The following is a 15,000-nucleotide window of genomic DNA, read 5'->3' as shown; positions in this document are numbered from 1 at the left end:
GCACTTGAATTCCTGAACTGGTTCGATCTGGGCTCCGTCGAGGTGGACATCGGCGGGCGACCCATCCGTTGTCAACTTTGGTCTTGTCTGCCTTGATTTTGAGGCCATACTGCTCGGCGATGCTAGGAAGAATATCATTAGCTATCGCTGAAGATCACGCTGTCGTCGGCAAACATCAAATCGCTCACGTAGGTTGTCACACTTGGCGGACTCCGGTTTGGATGGGAAACTCCTCCGATAGTTCATTCTGTATCCGTACGCACATCAGCATACACTCGTGACCACGATTCCAGAATCTGCTGCATCTCTGTTGATCTTCAGCTTCTCGTCAGTCAGTGCTCAGAGAGACTCAAGACTCGTAAACAGTTTCACAGTCATTCATACGGCGATAAATCACAGCAGCACCAAACAGCCGCCTCATAAAGCGCCACAGCAGGTCACCGGCGGCCCACAACACACTGCGCTCCAACACCCGCTCAGAGCGACGTGAGGGTCTGCGGCCGTTTAGCGTTGCTGCAAATGTCAGATCGTGAGAGGAGAGATTTTAAAAACAGGATGGCTGCGTCTTGAGAAGCGCCAATATTCTGGGAAAACCTTACGCCCAAAAATCCACCAGTTCCTGAACTTCACCGTGTGTGAACAGAACCGAACAAGTCCACGTGCCATACCACAAATATTTACATTTCTGTGGCTCTAATGTGAGACATCTCTCAAATAAATATCCACGATTATATAGTTGGGTTTTGCTGTATGACCCGATCACAACAGATCTGCGACACATGAGTTCAGGACTGCAGCTGTCGGTGATGTCCCGATATCAGCGTAACGGTGTCTATAAAAGCGTTCACTGTGGGACTCTCACTGGTGTGATCGGGCCCCGAGAGCGCTCTCATCTGAATCAGGATCACTTAGACTCCCCTCTCAGGACCGGCGTCTTGTAAAGGAAACCCCTCAGGAGTGTCGCATGAAACTGAGCCCTTGTTAGTGTGCACTGCAGCCATCTCTGCTTTCACTCACACACTTCCTGTAGCCACAAACTCAGCAGACTGTGAAGACCTGCTTTAACCCCGACACACACATATACACACACACACAATCTCACACACACACACACACACACACACACACACACACACTCACACACACTCTCACAGACACACACAGACACACACACACACACACACACACACACACACTCAAACACACACACACACAATCTCACAGACACACACACACACACACACTCACACACACTCAATCACACATACACACACACTCTCACACACACACAAACACACACACACACTCAAACACACACACACACACACACACACACACACTCACACACACTCAATCACACATACACACACACTCTCACACACACACAAACACACACACTCTCTCACACACACACACACACACACACACACACACTCAAACACACACTCAAACACACACTCACACACACACTTTCACACATGTTGTGTTTCCATGTTTTATGGGGACTTTCCATAGACATAATGGGTTTTATTGATTGATTGATTGCTTTATTATTATCCCCTTAGACCCGCTCAGTGAACACCCACACTACCTATCATTTAATAATTTTACTGCGTGTGGCAAGAAGGAATTTTTCCCCCTGTTTTTAAAAATTGCTGGCATCCTGAATCTTCTACCTGAGGGTAATATCTCAAATTTATCAAACAGAGGATGTCTATTGTCTGATATAATTTGTCTTACTTTACTAAGGCATCTAGTTTTATAAATTTGTTCAAGACCTCTTAAAGGGATACCAATTAATTTACTCGCAGTAATCAAAACCTTTCTAAGCGAACTTTTTTGCTTTACTGTGACCAGACCAAACCAGCAGGTGATGCAAAATGTAAAAACACTTTCAATAAAAGAATCATAAAATACTCTTAGGATTGAAACATTTACATTAAATGTCAGCATCTTCCTAAGGAAGTATAGCCTTTGCTGTCCTTTTTTGTTCACAGCTTCAGTCCATTTATCCCACCTTAGTTTGTGATCAAAGACTACCCCAAGATATTTATACTCATTAACACTCTGTATTGGTACCCCTTTAATAGTGGTCACACTCACTGAAGACTCCTTCCTAAAATCAATACTCATCTCCTTTGTTTTTGAAATATTTAACTTAAGGTTTGACATGTCGCACCAAGTAATAAATTCATTTAAAACAGGTCCATGACTGTCCTCATCCCCCTGGAGGAGACTAACTAATGCAGTATCATCTGCAAATTTGATTAAATATCTCCTTGGATGGGTACTTATGCAGGTATTTGTGTACAATATAAACAGTAGTGGTGAGAGGACACAGCCTTGTGGGGATCCAACATTAGTAATTTGTTTCTCGGATAGTGATCCACCCATTCTCACTCACTGAACTCTGTTCCTTAGAAAATCCCGCAACCACAGAATAAGTCCTCCATCCAGGTTAAACTCTATGGCTAATCTTTCAACCAACACAGTAGGCAGTATGGTATTAAACGCCGACGACAAGTCAGCAAATAGGATTTTCACGTGATTTTTAGGAACTTCAAGATGCGAGTAAACAATATGCAACAATGTTAATATTGCATCGTCCACTCCCTTGTTTGACTGATATGCAAATTGCAACGGTTCAAATAAATGTTGCGTTTTTAACACCACATACCTTTTAACAAGCCTTTCAAAGCTTTTAGACACCAAAGAGGTCAGTGCAATTGGCCGATAGTCACTCAGCTCTACTGGTTTATTGTTTTTAGGAAATGGTATAATAGTTGAAGTTTTCCATATAGCTGGTACTAAGCGTTGGTCTAAAGATCTTCGGAATAACAAAGTAAAAACTGTGGATAGTTGCTCAGCACAGTTTTTTAACACTCGTCCACAGATGCTGTCAGGCTCTTATGTGTACTGCAACTCTGAAACATTTTCTTTACATCAGCCTCTTCGATGGCAAAGTCATTAGTTGATGCCAAGAAAGTTTCTTCATCACTGTTAGTAACCTTACTATCCCCCTCGAAACGTGAAAACAATGTATTTAACCCATTCGCTAGTTCCAGATCCCTGCTTTTCCCCTCTGTAATTGTCATGTTTGTATTATACTTTCCTTGACTTTTATGTGGTGCACTAATCATCGTCCTGATACCTTCCCATGCCTGTTTAGAATTTCCCTGTGACATTTTAGCTTCAATTTTTTGTTTATATAGGGCTTTATCAACCTTAATTTGTCTTTTAATTTCTCTTTGAGTGTCCCTTTTCTCTAAAACATCATTATTATAATATGCTACCTTCTTCTTATTTAATAGTTGTTTAAGTTTCTTTGATACCCATGGCTTATTATTTGGAAACACTTTATACGTTTTCGTGGGTATAACTGACTCCACACAAAAATGTATATAATCAGAGACCGCATTTGTGTGAGTATCTAGATCAGGGGATTCAAATGTTTCCCACAGAGTACAGTCAAAACATCCTTGGAGACACATAATACTCGCTTCATTCCAAATCTTTACAGTCTTGACCTGAGGTTTTTCTCTTCCAAGGAGTCTTTGATATTTGGGTCGAAGATTAACAACGCTATGATCAGATCTACCCAACGGCGGCAGCGTCGAGGCAGAAAAGGCATCTTTAATGTTGCCATAACACTTGTCCAGTATCTTGTTTTTCCTGGTGCAACAGTTCACATACTGATAGTAAGTCCTCAAACAGTTTTTCAATGAGCAGTTGTTAAAATCTCCTAAGATAAATTTTGGAGCATCAGGAGACAGCGTATCAAGTCTTTGTGAAAGTTGCTATAACACATCAGAGACTTTAGCTGAATTTGCTAGTGGATGTATATAAACCACAGTAAAAAACAACTGTGGAGGGAGATAGAATGGTCTAAGAGATACACTCAATAGTTCGATATCAGGAGTACAGAGAGATTCTCTTACCACCACTTGCCTGCACCAGTTGTCCCTAATAAGAAAACAAACTCCACCACCGCGTGACTTTGCCGTGATGTCCGAGTCTCGATCCGTTCGATACACCGTGAAGCCAGCCGGTTCAACCTCACTTGACGGAGTGCTCTCGTTCAGCCATGTTTCTGTGATTGCCAGCACACACGCATTTCTGTATTCATGCAGGTAGTGTAGATTTGCTGTTAATTCGTCCGTTTTACCCCTCAGGGACTGGGCATTCATTAATAAAGTCGTGGGCAAGGGTAGTTTATTTCCCAATCATTTTAGTCTCTGGCGAATCCCACCTCTCTTCCCTCGTCTACGTTTCCTTTTAGTTTGAGTAATCTTGTCTTGTGAAGTTTGCAAATAACTTGGTATGCGATGGTAAGATGTGGTCTTCGCGTCCTTACTGCACTGGAGTAAGAATTCCCGGCTGTGCCGAACAACACCGTCTACGGCGTTTTCGGCATTTAATGCATTGATTAAATTAATGCTTAAAATCCAGATGACCAGTCCTAAGATCCATCCATGAAACTCCATTGTTTACGAATTATTATACCCACGTCAGCAGTCGGTTTTTAGAAAGAAAATATAGAACCCGCTCAACAAACAAACAAACAACTCGACAACTTGCCAATAACTCGCACGTTAAAACACACTGCAGGTCGCCACAGAGCAGCGCCCCTATCACCAAAATGAAGTCCGGAGTCTTATACTGTACAAACTTTATATTCTATCCCCTAAACCTAACCCTACCCCTAAACCTAACCCTCACAGAAAACTTTCTGCATTTTTACATTTTCAAAAAACATAATTTAGTATGATTTATAAGCTGTTTTCCTCATGGGGACCGACAAAATGTCCCCACAAGGTCAAACATTTCGGGTTTTACTATCCTTATGGGGACATTTGGTCCCCACAAAGTGATAAATACACGCTCACACACACACGCTCACTCAAACACACACACTCTGAAACACACAAACACTCTCAAACACACACTCTCACACACACCCACATACACACACACACACACACACACACACACTTTCACACACACACTCTCAAACACACACTCTCACACACACCCACATACACACACACACTCTCACACACACACACACTCACACACACACACACTTAAAATGAATGTAATATCTCAAACAAACTAAATCAATTACACAGTTTAGTGTCGTTATACACAAATATCGGACTGCAGATTGCTGCGAATGACCAATCACAATCCAGCATTCCAGAGAGCTGTGTAGTAATGATTCATAAGATCTTGTTGTGTGAGGAAACAGTGTGGTAATCACGTGGACATGATAAAGATCTTTCAGGTGTGAACACAACACGTCACATGACAAGATTAAAATGTTTGTGCACGTCACTTGAGTACACGATTCTGAGAGGAGCCGAATTCCTGTCATCGCTCACTGACCTGAGATCTGTGCTAATGAGCCGTGATCATGTCCAATGGAATGCTAATGGCTAACATTGTCTCGCAGGCATTCTTTGTTGTTTTAACCCTGAACAACACTATCTTATCAGCTTCAGTCTGCACAGGGGGATTCTGGGATGTCAAGCGGGGTCACAGCGCAGAGACTCAACAGAGTGCTGCAGGAATTCTGCTGTTTTTTTATTTGTTATAGTCGGCTATTAAAAGACTGTCTGAGATCTTTGCAAGGGTGTTACGGATAGACAATGCTGTGTGGGTGATCTGAATGATTTTTAGTGTGTTAATATGTGGTTGCTATGGTTTTCTGGGTGATGAACATTGTGTTGAAATTTGGTTGCTAGGGTTTTCTGGGTGATGAACGGTGTGTTGCAATGTGGTTGCTAGGGTTTTCTGGGTGATGAACAGTGTGTTGTAATGTGGTTGCTAGGGTTTTCTGGGTGATGAACGGTGTGTTGCAATGTGGTTGCTAGGGTTTTCTGGGTGATGAACAGTGTGTTGTAATGTGGTTGCTAGGGTTTTCTGGCTGATGAACGGTGTGTTGTAATGTGGTTGCTAGGGTTTTCAGGGTGATGAACAGTGTGTTGCAATGTGGTTGCTAGGGTTTTCTGGGTGATGAACGGTGTGTTGTAATGTGGTTGCTAGGGTTTTCTGGGTGATGAACGGTGTGTTGTAATGTGGTTGCTAGGGTTTTCAGGGTGATGAACAGTGTGTTGCAATGTGGTTGCTAGGGTTTTCTGGGTGATGAACGGTGTGTTGTAATGTGGTTGCTAGGGTACAGTGTGTTGCAATGTGGTTGCTAGGTTTTTTGGGTAATAAACAGTGTGTTGTAATGTGGTTGCAAAGGTTTTCTGGGTGATGAACAGTGTGTTGCAATGTGGTTGCTAGGGTTTTTTTAGGTAATGAACAGTGTGTTGTAATGAGGTTGCTAGGGTTTTCTGGGTGATGAACAGTGTGTTGCAATGTGGTTGCTAGGGTTTTCTGGGTGATGAATGGTGTGTTGCAATGTGGTTGCTAGGGTTTTTTTAGGTAATGAACAGTGTGTTGTAATGAGGTTGCTAGGGTTTTCTGGGTGATGGACAGTGTGTTGCAATGTGGTTGCTAGGGTTTTTTTAGGTAATGAACAGTGTGTTGTAATGAGGTTGCTAGGGTTTTCTGGGTGATGAACAGTGTGTTGCAATGTGGTTGCTAGGGTTTTTTTAGGTAATGAACAGTGTGTTGTAATGAGGTTGCTAGGGTTTTCTGGGTGATGAACAGTGTGTTGCAATGTGGTTGCTAGGGTTTTTTAGGTAATGAACAGTGTGTTGTAATGAGGTTGCTAGGGTTTTCTGGGTGATGAACAGTGTGTTGCAATGTGGTTGCTAGGGTTTTTTTAGGTAATGAACAGTGTGTTGTAATGAGGTTGCTAGGGTTTTCTGGGTGATGAACAGTGTGTTGCAATGTGGTTGCTAGGGTTTTCTGGGTGATGAACGGTGTGTTGCAATGTGGTTGCTAGGGTTTTTTGGGTAATGAACGGTGTGTTGTAATGTGGTTGCTAAGGTTTTCTGGGTGATGAACTGTGTGTTGTAATGTGGTTGCTAAGGTTTTCTGGGTGATGAACTGTGTGTTGTAATGTGGTTGCTAGGGTTTTCTGGGTGATGAACGGTGTGTTGCAATGTGGTTGCTAGGGTTTTCTGGGTGATGAACGGTGTGTTGCAATGTGGTTGCTAGGGTTTTCTGGGTGATGAACAGTGTGTTGCAATGTGGTTGCTAGGGTTTTCTGGGTGATGAACGGTGTGTTGCAATGTGGTTGCTAGGGTTTTCTGGGTGATGAACGGTGTGTTGTAATGTGGTTGCTAGGGTTTTCAGGGTGATGAACAGTGTGTTGCAATGTGGTTGCTAGGGTTTTCTGGGTGATGAACGGTGTGTTGTAATGTGGTTGCTAGGGTACAGTGTGTTGCAATGTGGTTGCTAGGTTTTTTTTGGTAATAAACAGTGTGTTGTAATGTGGTTGCAAAGGTTTTCTGGGTGATGAACAGTGTGTTGCAGTGTGGTTGCTAGGGTTTTTTTAGGTAATGAACAGTGTGTTGTAATGAGGTTGCTAGGGTTTTCTGGGTGATGAACAGTGTGTTGCAATGTGGTTGCTAGGGTTTTCTGGGTGATGAATGGTGTGTTGCAATGTGGTTGCTAGGGTTTTTTGGGTAATGAACGGTGTGTTGTAATGTGGTTGCTAAGGTTTTCTGGGTGATGAACTGTGTGTTGTAATGTGGTTGCTAAGGTTTTCTGGGTGATGAACTGTGTGTTGTAATGTGGTTGCTAGGGTTTTCTGGGTGATGAACAGTGTGTTGCAATGTGGTTGCTAGGGTTTTCTGGGTGATGAACGGTGTGTTGCAATGTGGTTGCTAGGGTTTTCTGGGTGATGAACGGTGTGTTGCAATGTGGTTGCTAGGGTTTTCTGGGTGATGAACAGTGTGTTGCAATGTGGTTGCTAGGGTTTTCTGGGTGATGAACGGTGTGTTGCAATGTGGTTGCTAGGGTTTTTTGGGTAATGAATGGTGTGTTGTAATGTGGTTGCTAAGGTTTTCTGGGTGATGAACTGTGTGTTGTAATGTGGTTGCTAGGGTTTTCTGGGTGATGAACGGTGTGTTGCAATGTGGTTGCTAGGGTTTTCTGGGTGATGAACGGTGTGTTGCAATGTGGTTGCTAGGGTTTTCTGGGTGATGAACAGTGTGTTGCAATGTGGTTGCTAGGGTTTTCTGGGTGATGAACGGTGTGTTGCAATGTGGTTGCTAGGGTTTTTTGGGTAATGAATGGTGTGTTGTAATGTGGTTGCTAAGGTTTTCTGGGTGATGAACTGTGTGTTGTAATGTGGTTGCTAGGGTTTTCTGGGTGATGAACGGTGTGTTGCAATGTGGTTGCTAGGGTTTTCTGGGTGATGAACGGTGTGTTGCAATGTGGTTGCTAGGGTTTTCTGGGTGATGAACAGTGTGTTGCAATGTGGTTGCTAGGGTTTTCTGGGTGATGAACAGTGTTGCAATGTGGTTGCTAGGGTTTTCTGGGTGATGAACAGTGTGTTGTAATGTGGTTGCTAGGGTTTTCTGGGTGATGAACTGTGTGTTGTAATGTGGTTTCTAGGTTTTTCTGGGTGATGAACAGTGTGTTGTAATGTGGTTGCTAGGGTTTTCTGGGTGACGAGCAGTGTGTTGTAATGTGGTTGCTAGGGTTTTCTGGGTGATGAACAGTGTGTTGCAATGTGGTTGCTAGGGTTTTCTGGGTGATGAACAGTGTGTTGTAATGTGGTTGCTATGGTTTTCTGGGTGATGAACAGTGTGTTGCAATGTGGTTGCTAGGGTTTTCTGGGTGATGAACAGTGTGTTGCAATGTGGTTGCTAGGGTTTTCTGGGTGATGAACAGTGTGTTGTAATGTGGTTGCAAAGGTTTTCTGGGTGATGAACAGTGTGTTGCAATGTGGTTGCTAGGGTTTTCTGGGTGATGAACAGTGTGTTGCAATGTGGTTGCTAAGGTTTTCTGGGTGATGAACAGTGTGTTGCAATGTGGTTGCTAGGGTTTTCTGGGTGATGAACAGTGTTGCAATGTGGTTGCTAGGGTTTTCTGGATGATGAACAGTGTGTTGTAATGTGGTTGCTAGGGTTTTCTGGGTGATGAATGGTGTGTTGCAATGTGGTTGCTAGAGTTTTTTGGGTAATGAACGGTGTGTTGTAATGTGGTTGCTAAGGTTTTCTGGGTGATGAACTGTGTGTTGTAATGTGGTTGCTAGGGTTTTCTGGGTGATGAACGGTGTGTTGCAATGTGGTTGCTAGCGTTTTCTGGGTGATGAACAGTGTGTTGCAATGTGGTTGCTAGGGTTTTCTGGGTGATGAACAGTGTGTTGCAATGTGGTTGCTAGGGTTTTCTGGGTGATGAACAGTGTGTTGTAATGTGGTTGCAAAGGTTTTCTGGGTGATGAACAGTGTGTTGCAATGTGGTTGCTAGGGTTTTCTGGGTGATGAACAGTGTGTTGCAATGTGGTTGCTAGGGTTTTCTGGGTGATGAACAGTGTTGCAATGTGGTTGCTAGGGTTTTCTGGGTGATGAACAGTGTGTTGTAATGTGGTTGCTAGGGTTTTCTGGGTGATGAACTGTGTGTTGTAATGTGGTTGCTAGGGTTTTCTGGGTGACGAACAGTGTGTTGTAATGTGGTTGCTAGGGTTTTCTGGGTGACGAACAGTGTGTTGTAATGTGGTTGCTAGGGTTTTCTGGGTGATGAACAGTGTGTTGCAATGTGGTTGCTAGGGTTTTCTGGGTGATGAACAGTGTGTTGTAATGTGGTTGCTAGGTTTTTCTGGGTGATGAACAGTGTGTTGCAATGTGGTTGCTAGGGTTTTCTGGGTGATGAACAGTGTGTTGTAATGTGGTTGCTAGGGTTTTCTGGGTGATGAACAGTGTGTTGTAATGTGGTTGCTAGGTTTTTCTGGGTGACGAACAGTGTGTTGTAATGTGGTTGCTAGGGTTTTCTGGGTGATGAACAGTGTGTTGTAATGTGGTTGCTAGGGTTTTCTGGGTGATGAACGGTGTGTTGCAATGTGGTTGCTAGGGTTTTCTGGGTGATGACAGTGTGTTGCAATGTGGTTGCTAAGGTTTTCTGGGTGATGAACAGTGTGTTGTAATGTGGTTGCTAGGGTGTTCTGAGTGATTTCTTAGAGGCTCATATGAAAAGAGTCTGTGATGTGTGATGTTCTGCTCTCTAGATCTGACTGGAATCTCTCCTTCAATGTAAGTCTATGGGTTTTTTCAGGTGATCTGTTGGTAAAGTAGCATCATACTCTCTCCTCAACAACACACATGATTTGAGGGATCATTCATGTCTGGAACAGGACAACTTACACACTGAACACTGTTTTATACTTACTGTTAGAGGTTTAATCAGGTCACTATGTGTGCGTGTGTGTGCGTGTGTGTGTGTGTGTGTGTGAGTGTGTGTGGGTGTGTGTGAGAGAGAGTGTGTGTGTGTGTGTGTGTGTGTGTGTGTGTGTGTGTGTGTGTGTGTGTGTGAGTGTGTGTGTGTGTGTGTGAGTGCGTGTGTGTAAGTGTGTGTGCGCCTGTGTGAGTGTGTTAGTGTGTGTGTGCGTGTGTGTGAATGTGTGAGTGTGTGTTTAGACACCATCATAAACAGTCTCAGGAAAGCTTAAATTTCACACCTCTGGGAAGTCCACAGTAAAAGCACTGCAGTGTTAATTTCACACACGAGTGCAGAGGAATGAGCGAGTCTGAGAGGTCAATTAGCAGAACAACATGTCCAAAAGTCCAGTTCACTTTACTGCACTCTACACATGGGGCTTCATCCCAGTCCATCCACTCTCTAAAGTTCCCTCATTTATAATCTCTTCAGCTCTCAGTCTGCAGTGTATTGAAGTTGACGGTGTGGAAATAAGTGGATTCCAGAAGTCTAGGAGCACACTTCCAAACTGATCTGTGAGAACGACTGTGGTGGCCACTGACTGTTATCTCTTCGTTCACTGTACGAGTGCTGTGGCGACGATGAAAATAATTTAAGTCATTTGTTCTAAGTAGCTTTAATCAGATTTGCAGATAATTTAATTTAGTCCATGGCTACTGATCTACACATGACCTCCGGTTGAACCACAAGAGAGCGTAGCGACCGGTATGCTCCGGTAGAGGAGAGCGAGCTCTGTTTCCATGAGAGACTAAAGAGCTTTAAATGGTGACTTCATCAAAATCTGCGAGTAATTGTGTGGCATATTGTTAAAAACTCAGCATTGAAAAATCTTTTTGATTCTGGGAAAAGTCCATTTTTCAGTTCCACATGCTTTAATAAAGTCTTGGTTTCTTCCAAGAATGTGCACGACTACCAGACGCAGTGAGACCATAATCTCATTTAATCTCTCGGGCATGACCACTGAATTATTTTAAGCAACATTGTTTGCATTTGGGCTAAAAGTGTAATATGCTCCTTCAAGAACTCTTAAACATACCCTATATCCAAACAAATAACAATACCCTAGCAACTGCAAAGCAATGTACTAATATCACCCAGAACATCCCAGCAACCTCATAACAACGTGCTAAAAATCACCCCAGACTCCCTAGCAAACACATAGGAATGCATTCAAAATCACCCGAACTCCCTAGCTACTGCAAAGTAACTCACAAAAAAAAAATCACCCAAACACACTAGCAACACACTAAAAATCCCCGAACACCCTAGCAACCACATAACCACATACTAAAAATCCCCCCAAGCTCCCTTGCATCCACATAGCAACACACTAAAAATTATCCTGAACACCCTAGCAACCACAAAGCAACGTACAAAAAAATCACCACTAATACCCTAGCAACTGCAAAGCAACATATTAAAATCACCCAGAACTCCCTAGCAACTGCATAGCAATGCAGTAAAAATCACCCGAACACTCTAGCAACCACAAAGTAACACACACAAAAAATATCACTCCTAATACCCTAGCAACTGCAAAGCAATGTATTAAATATGATCCTGAACGCCCTATAAACCTGAAAGTAATGCACAAAAAAATCACCCCTAATACCCTAGCTACTGTAAAGCAATGTAATAAAATCACCCAGAACACCCCAACAATCACATAACATACTAAAAATCACCCCAGACTCCCTAGCAACTGCATAGCAAGGCACTATATGATCCCAAACACCCTAGCAACCACAAAGCAATACACAATAAAATCACCATTAAAACCCTAGCAACTGCAAAGCAATGTACTAAACATGATCCTGAACACCCTAGCAACCACAAAGTAACGCACACAAACAAAATCACTCCTAATACCCTAGCAACTACAAAGCAACTCACTAAAACAATCACCCGAACACCCTAGCAACTGCATAGCAATGCACTAAACATGATCCCGAACACCTTAGCAACCACAAATCAATGCACAATAAAATCACCACTAAAACCCTTGCAACTGCAAAGCAATGTACTAATATCACCCAGAACACCCCAGCAACCTCATAACAATGTGCTAAAAATCACCCCAGACTCCCTAGCAACCACATAGCAATGCACTAAAAATCACCCAAACACCCTAGCAACCGCAAAGCAACACACTAAAAATCACCCGACACACCCTAGCAATTGCATAGCAATGCACTAAAAATCACCCCAACAACCTAGCAACCGCAAAGGTTGACATTCCAACGCTCCGTCCGATCTTTAGTGTGGAAGCACTGACACCCGACTGACTGACTGAAATAATTGAATTGCATGATCTTCTCAGACCTTTAAACAATTCGATTGAGCTAACCTGAGAGAACGAAGGAGCAGAAAAAGCAAATGCAGGAATGTACATCAATAAAGCTCAAAGTTTAAAAGAAGGAAACACGCAGAGAGAACCGGACCTGCTCCGAAGGCGAAGAAGAAGCTCTTGTCTGGATGTTCCTCCAGCAGGGCTTTGACTCGTCGCCCCATCCTCTCGTTCCGCTTGTAGATGAGCTCCTGTCTGAAGTAGCGGTCGATCTCCAGAGCCGTCATCTGCTCGCTCGGCGGCAACGTCACATTGTTGAAGTTTGGAACCTGGAGGAAAGATTGTGTCAAGAAAAACAAAAACACGACTTCTGAAGATTAGCGAAAGTTGTGTGACAGAGAAACACGATGCAGTTACATTTTTTGCCATTTTCTAGACCGGAATATTGAGAGAGGAGATGGGAAAAGTGTCCGAATATAACAAGAGCCAGACTTAAACTTGTGTTGCCCACATTAGCATCAGTACTCAACATCTTAATAAGTGCTTTATTCTACTGTAAATCATGACTGGAAACATTGTTGAAAACATTCCTCTCCTGGAAACGAAGGCGGAATCGATCGGTCAGATGATGCAATTATCATGTTCTCTTACTTGTGAAAGCAATCTTTGATTCAGACTGTATCTCCTCACAGCCGTGTGTTACAGGTGAAGAAGCTCTCTAGGTGTTGCTTCAGTACCTGTGAGGTGTCGTGGTTGAAGATGATGGCGTTCAGATCTCCACAGTTGTAGTGCTTGATGAGATCTTCTGTGGTGTACGGGACCTGTAAACTTCCGTCCCGGAGACTTTCCTGCTGCAGTAGAGTTTGATTCAAAGCAAAAATCACCTGAAAAATACAAACACAGCAATGCTTTCATGTTTACCTCATTTACACCAGAACACCACCTGTTATACCATTACACCACCAGTAATAACATAATGAACATACGCAATGGATCTTACTCGGACACAACTAATTAAAAGAGAATTTGGATTATTTGGATAAAATTATATATATATTTTTGGAAAACTCACTGCCACAATGCTAGGGTGTTGTGAGTGGCTGTAAGAGCGTTGCTAGGCAGTTTCTAGGGTGTTGTGTGTGGTTGCTAGAGGGTTGCTTACTGGTCCAAGTGAATCCAAGTGAGTCCAACCTCAGGTCTTTATGATATTCTAGTCTCTAGATATCACTCGAGTCCCTCCTTCAGTGTGTCATTTTTTTGTCATTTTAGTGCATTGCTATGCGGTTGCTAGGGTGTTCGGATGATTTTTAGTGTGTTGCTCTGCAGTTGCTAGAGTGTTCAGGTGATTTTTAGTACATTGCAATGCAGTTCCTAGGGTGTTCTGGGGGATTTTGTTTTGTTTGTTTGTTGCAATGCGGTTGCTAAGGAGTTTGGGGAGATTTTTTTGTGCATTGCTTTACAGTTGCTAGGGTGTTCACAATGATTTTTAGTGCATTGCTATGTAGTTGCAAGTATGTTCTGTGTGATTTTTTTTGTCTTGCTATGTGGTTGCTAAGGTGTTCTGAGTGATATTTAGTATGTTGTTATGCGGTTGCTAGGGTATAACGGGTATATCTTTTAGTGCATTGCTACAGTAGTCGAGCAATTTTTAGTGCATTTTAATGCAGTTGCTAGGGTATTATGGTGATTTTCAGTGTGTTGCTATGCAGTTTCAAGGGTGTTTGAGTGATTTTTAGTGTTCCTATGCGGTTGCTAGGTTGTTGGGGTGATTTTTAGTGCGTTGCTATGCGCATGCTAGTGTGTTCGGGTGGTTTTTATTGCATTGCTATGCAGTTGCTAGGGTGTTCTGGGTGATATTAGTACATTGCTTTGCAGTTGCTAGGGTATTAGGGGTGATTTTATTGTGCATTACTTTCAGGTTTCTAGGGTGTTTGGGATCATATTTAATGCATTGCTATGCAGTTGCTAGGGAGTTTAGGTGATTTTTAGTATGTTGTTTTGTGGTTGCTAAGGTGTTCTGGTTGATTTTAGTATGTTGCTTTGCAGTTGCTAGGGTATTAGATATTTTCTTGTGCATTGGTTTATGGTTGCTAGGGTGTTCGGGATCATTTTAAGTGTGTTGCTATGCAATTGCTAGGTTGTTGGGGTGATTTTTAGCGTGTTGCTATTAGTTTGCTAGATCATTTGGGTGATTTTTAGTACATTGCTATGCGGTTGCAATGGAGACTGGGGTGATTTTTACTATGTTGTTATGTGGTTGCTAGGGTGTTCTAGGTGATTTTATTATGTTGCTTTGCAGTTACTAGGGTATTAGGGATCATGTTTAGTGCATTGCTATGTGGTTGCTAGGCTGTTCTTCTTTTAGTGAGTTGCTAGGT

The 15,000-nt window shown here is 42.7% G+C and overlaps 1 protein-coding gene across 2 annotated transcripts in view; it reads right to left on the bottom strand.

The window, feature by feature from the left end:
• Positions 1–15,000, bottom strand: part of LOC127643257 (metalloprotease TIKI1-like) — an 80,703-nt gene that overhangs the window by 31,908 nt on the left and 33,795 nt on the right. For both annotated transcript variants that reach the window (XM_052125927.1, XM_052125928.1), the window contains exons 3-4: positions 13,360–13,506; positions 12,777–12,951 (exon numbers count right to left, since the gene is read on the bottom strand). In XM_052125927.1, coding sequence (XP_051981887.1) covers positions 12,777–12,951; positions 13,360–13,506 — 322 coding nt within the window. The remainder of the gene's footprint in view (positions 1–12,776; positions 12,952–13,359; positions 13,507–15,000) is intronic.

Source organism: Xyrauchen texanus, chromosome 4 (assembly GCF_025860055.1).
Source record: "Xyrauchen texanus isolate HMW12.3.18 chromosome 4, RBS_HiC_50CHRs, whole genome shotgun sequence".
Classification (NCBI taxonomy): domain Eukaryota; kingdom Metazoa; phylum Chordata; class Actinopteri; order Cypriniformes; family Catostomidae; genus Xyrauchen; species Xyrauchen texanus.
Note: the sequence above shows the minus strand (reverse complement) of the source record. Positions and strands in the feature narration are given on the sequence as shown.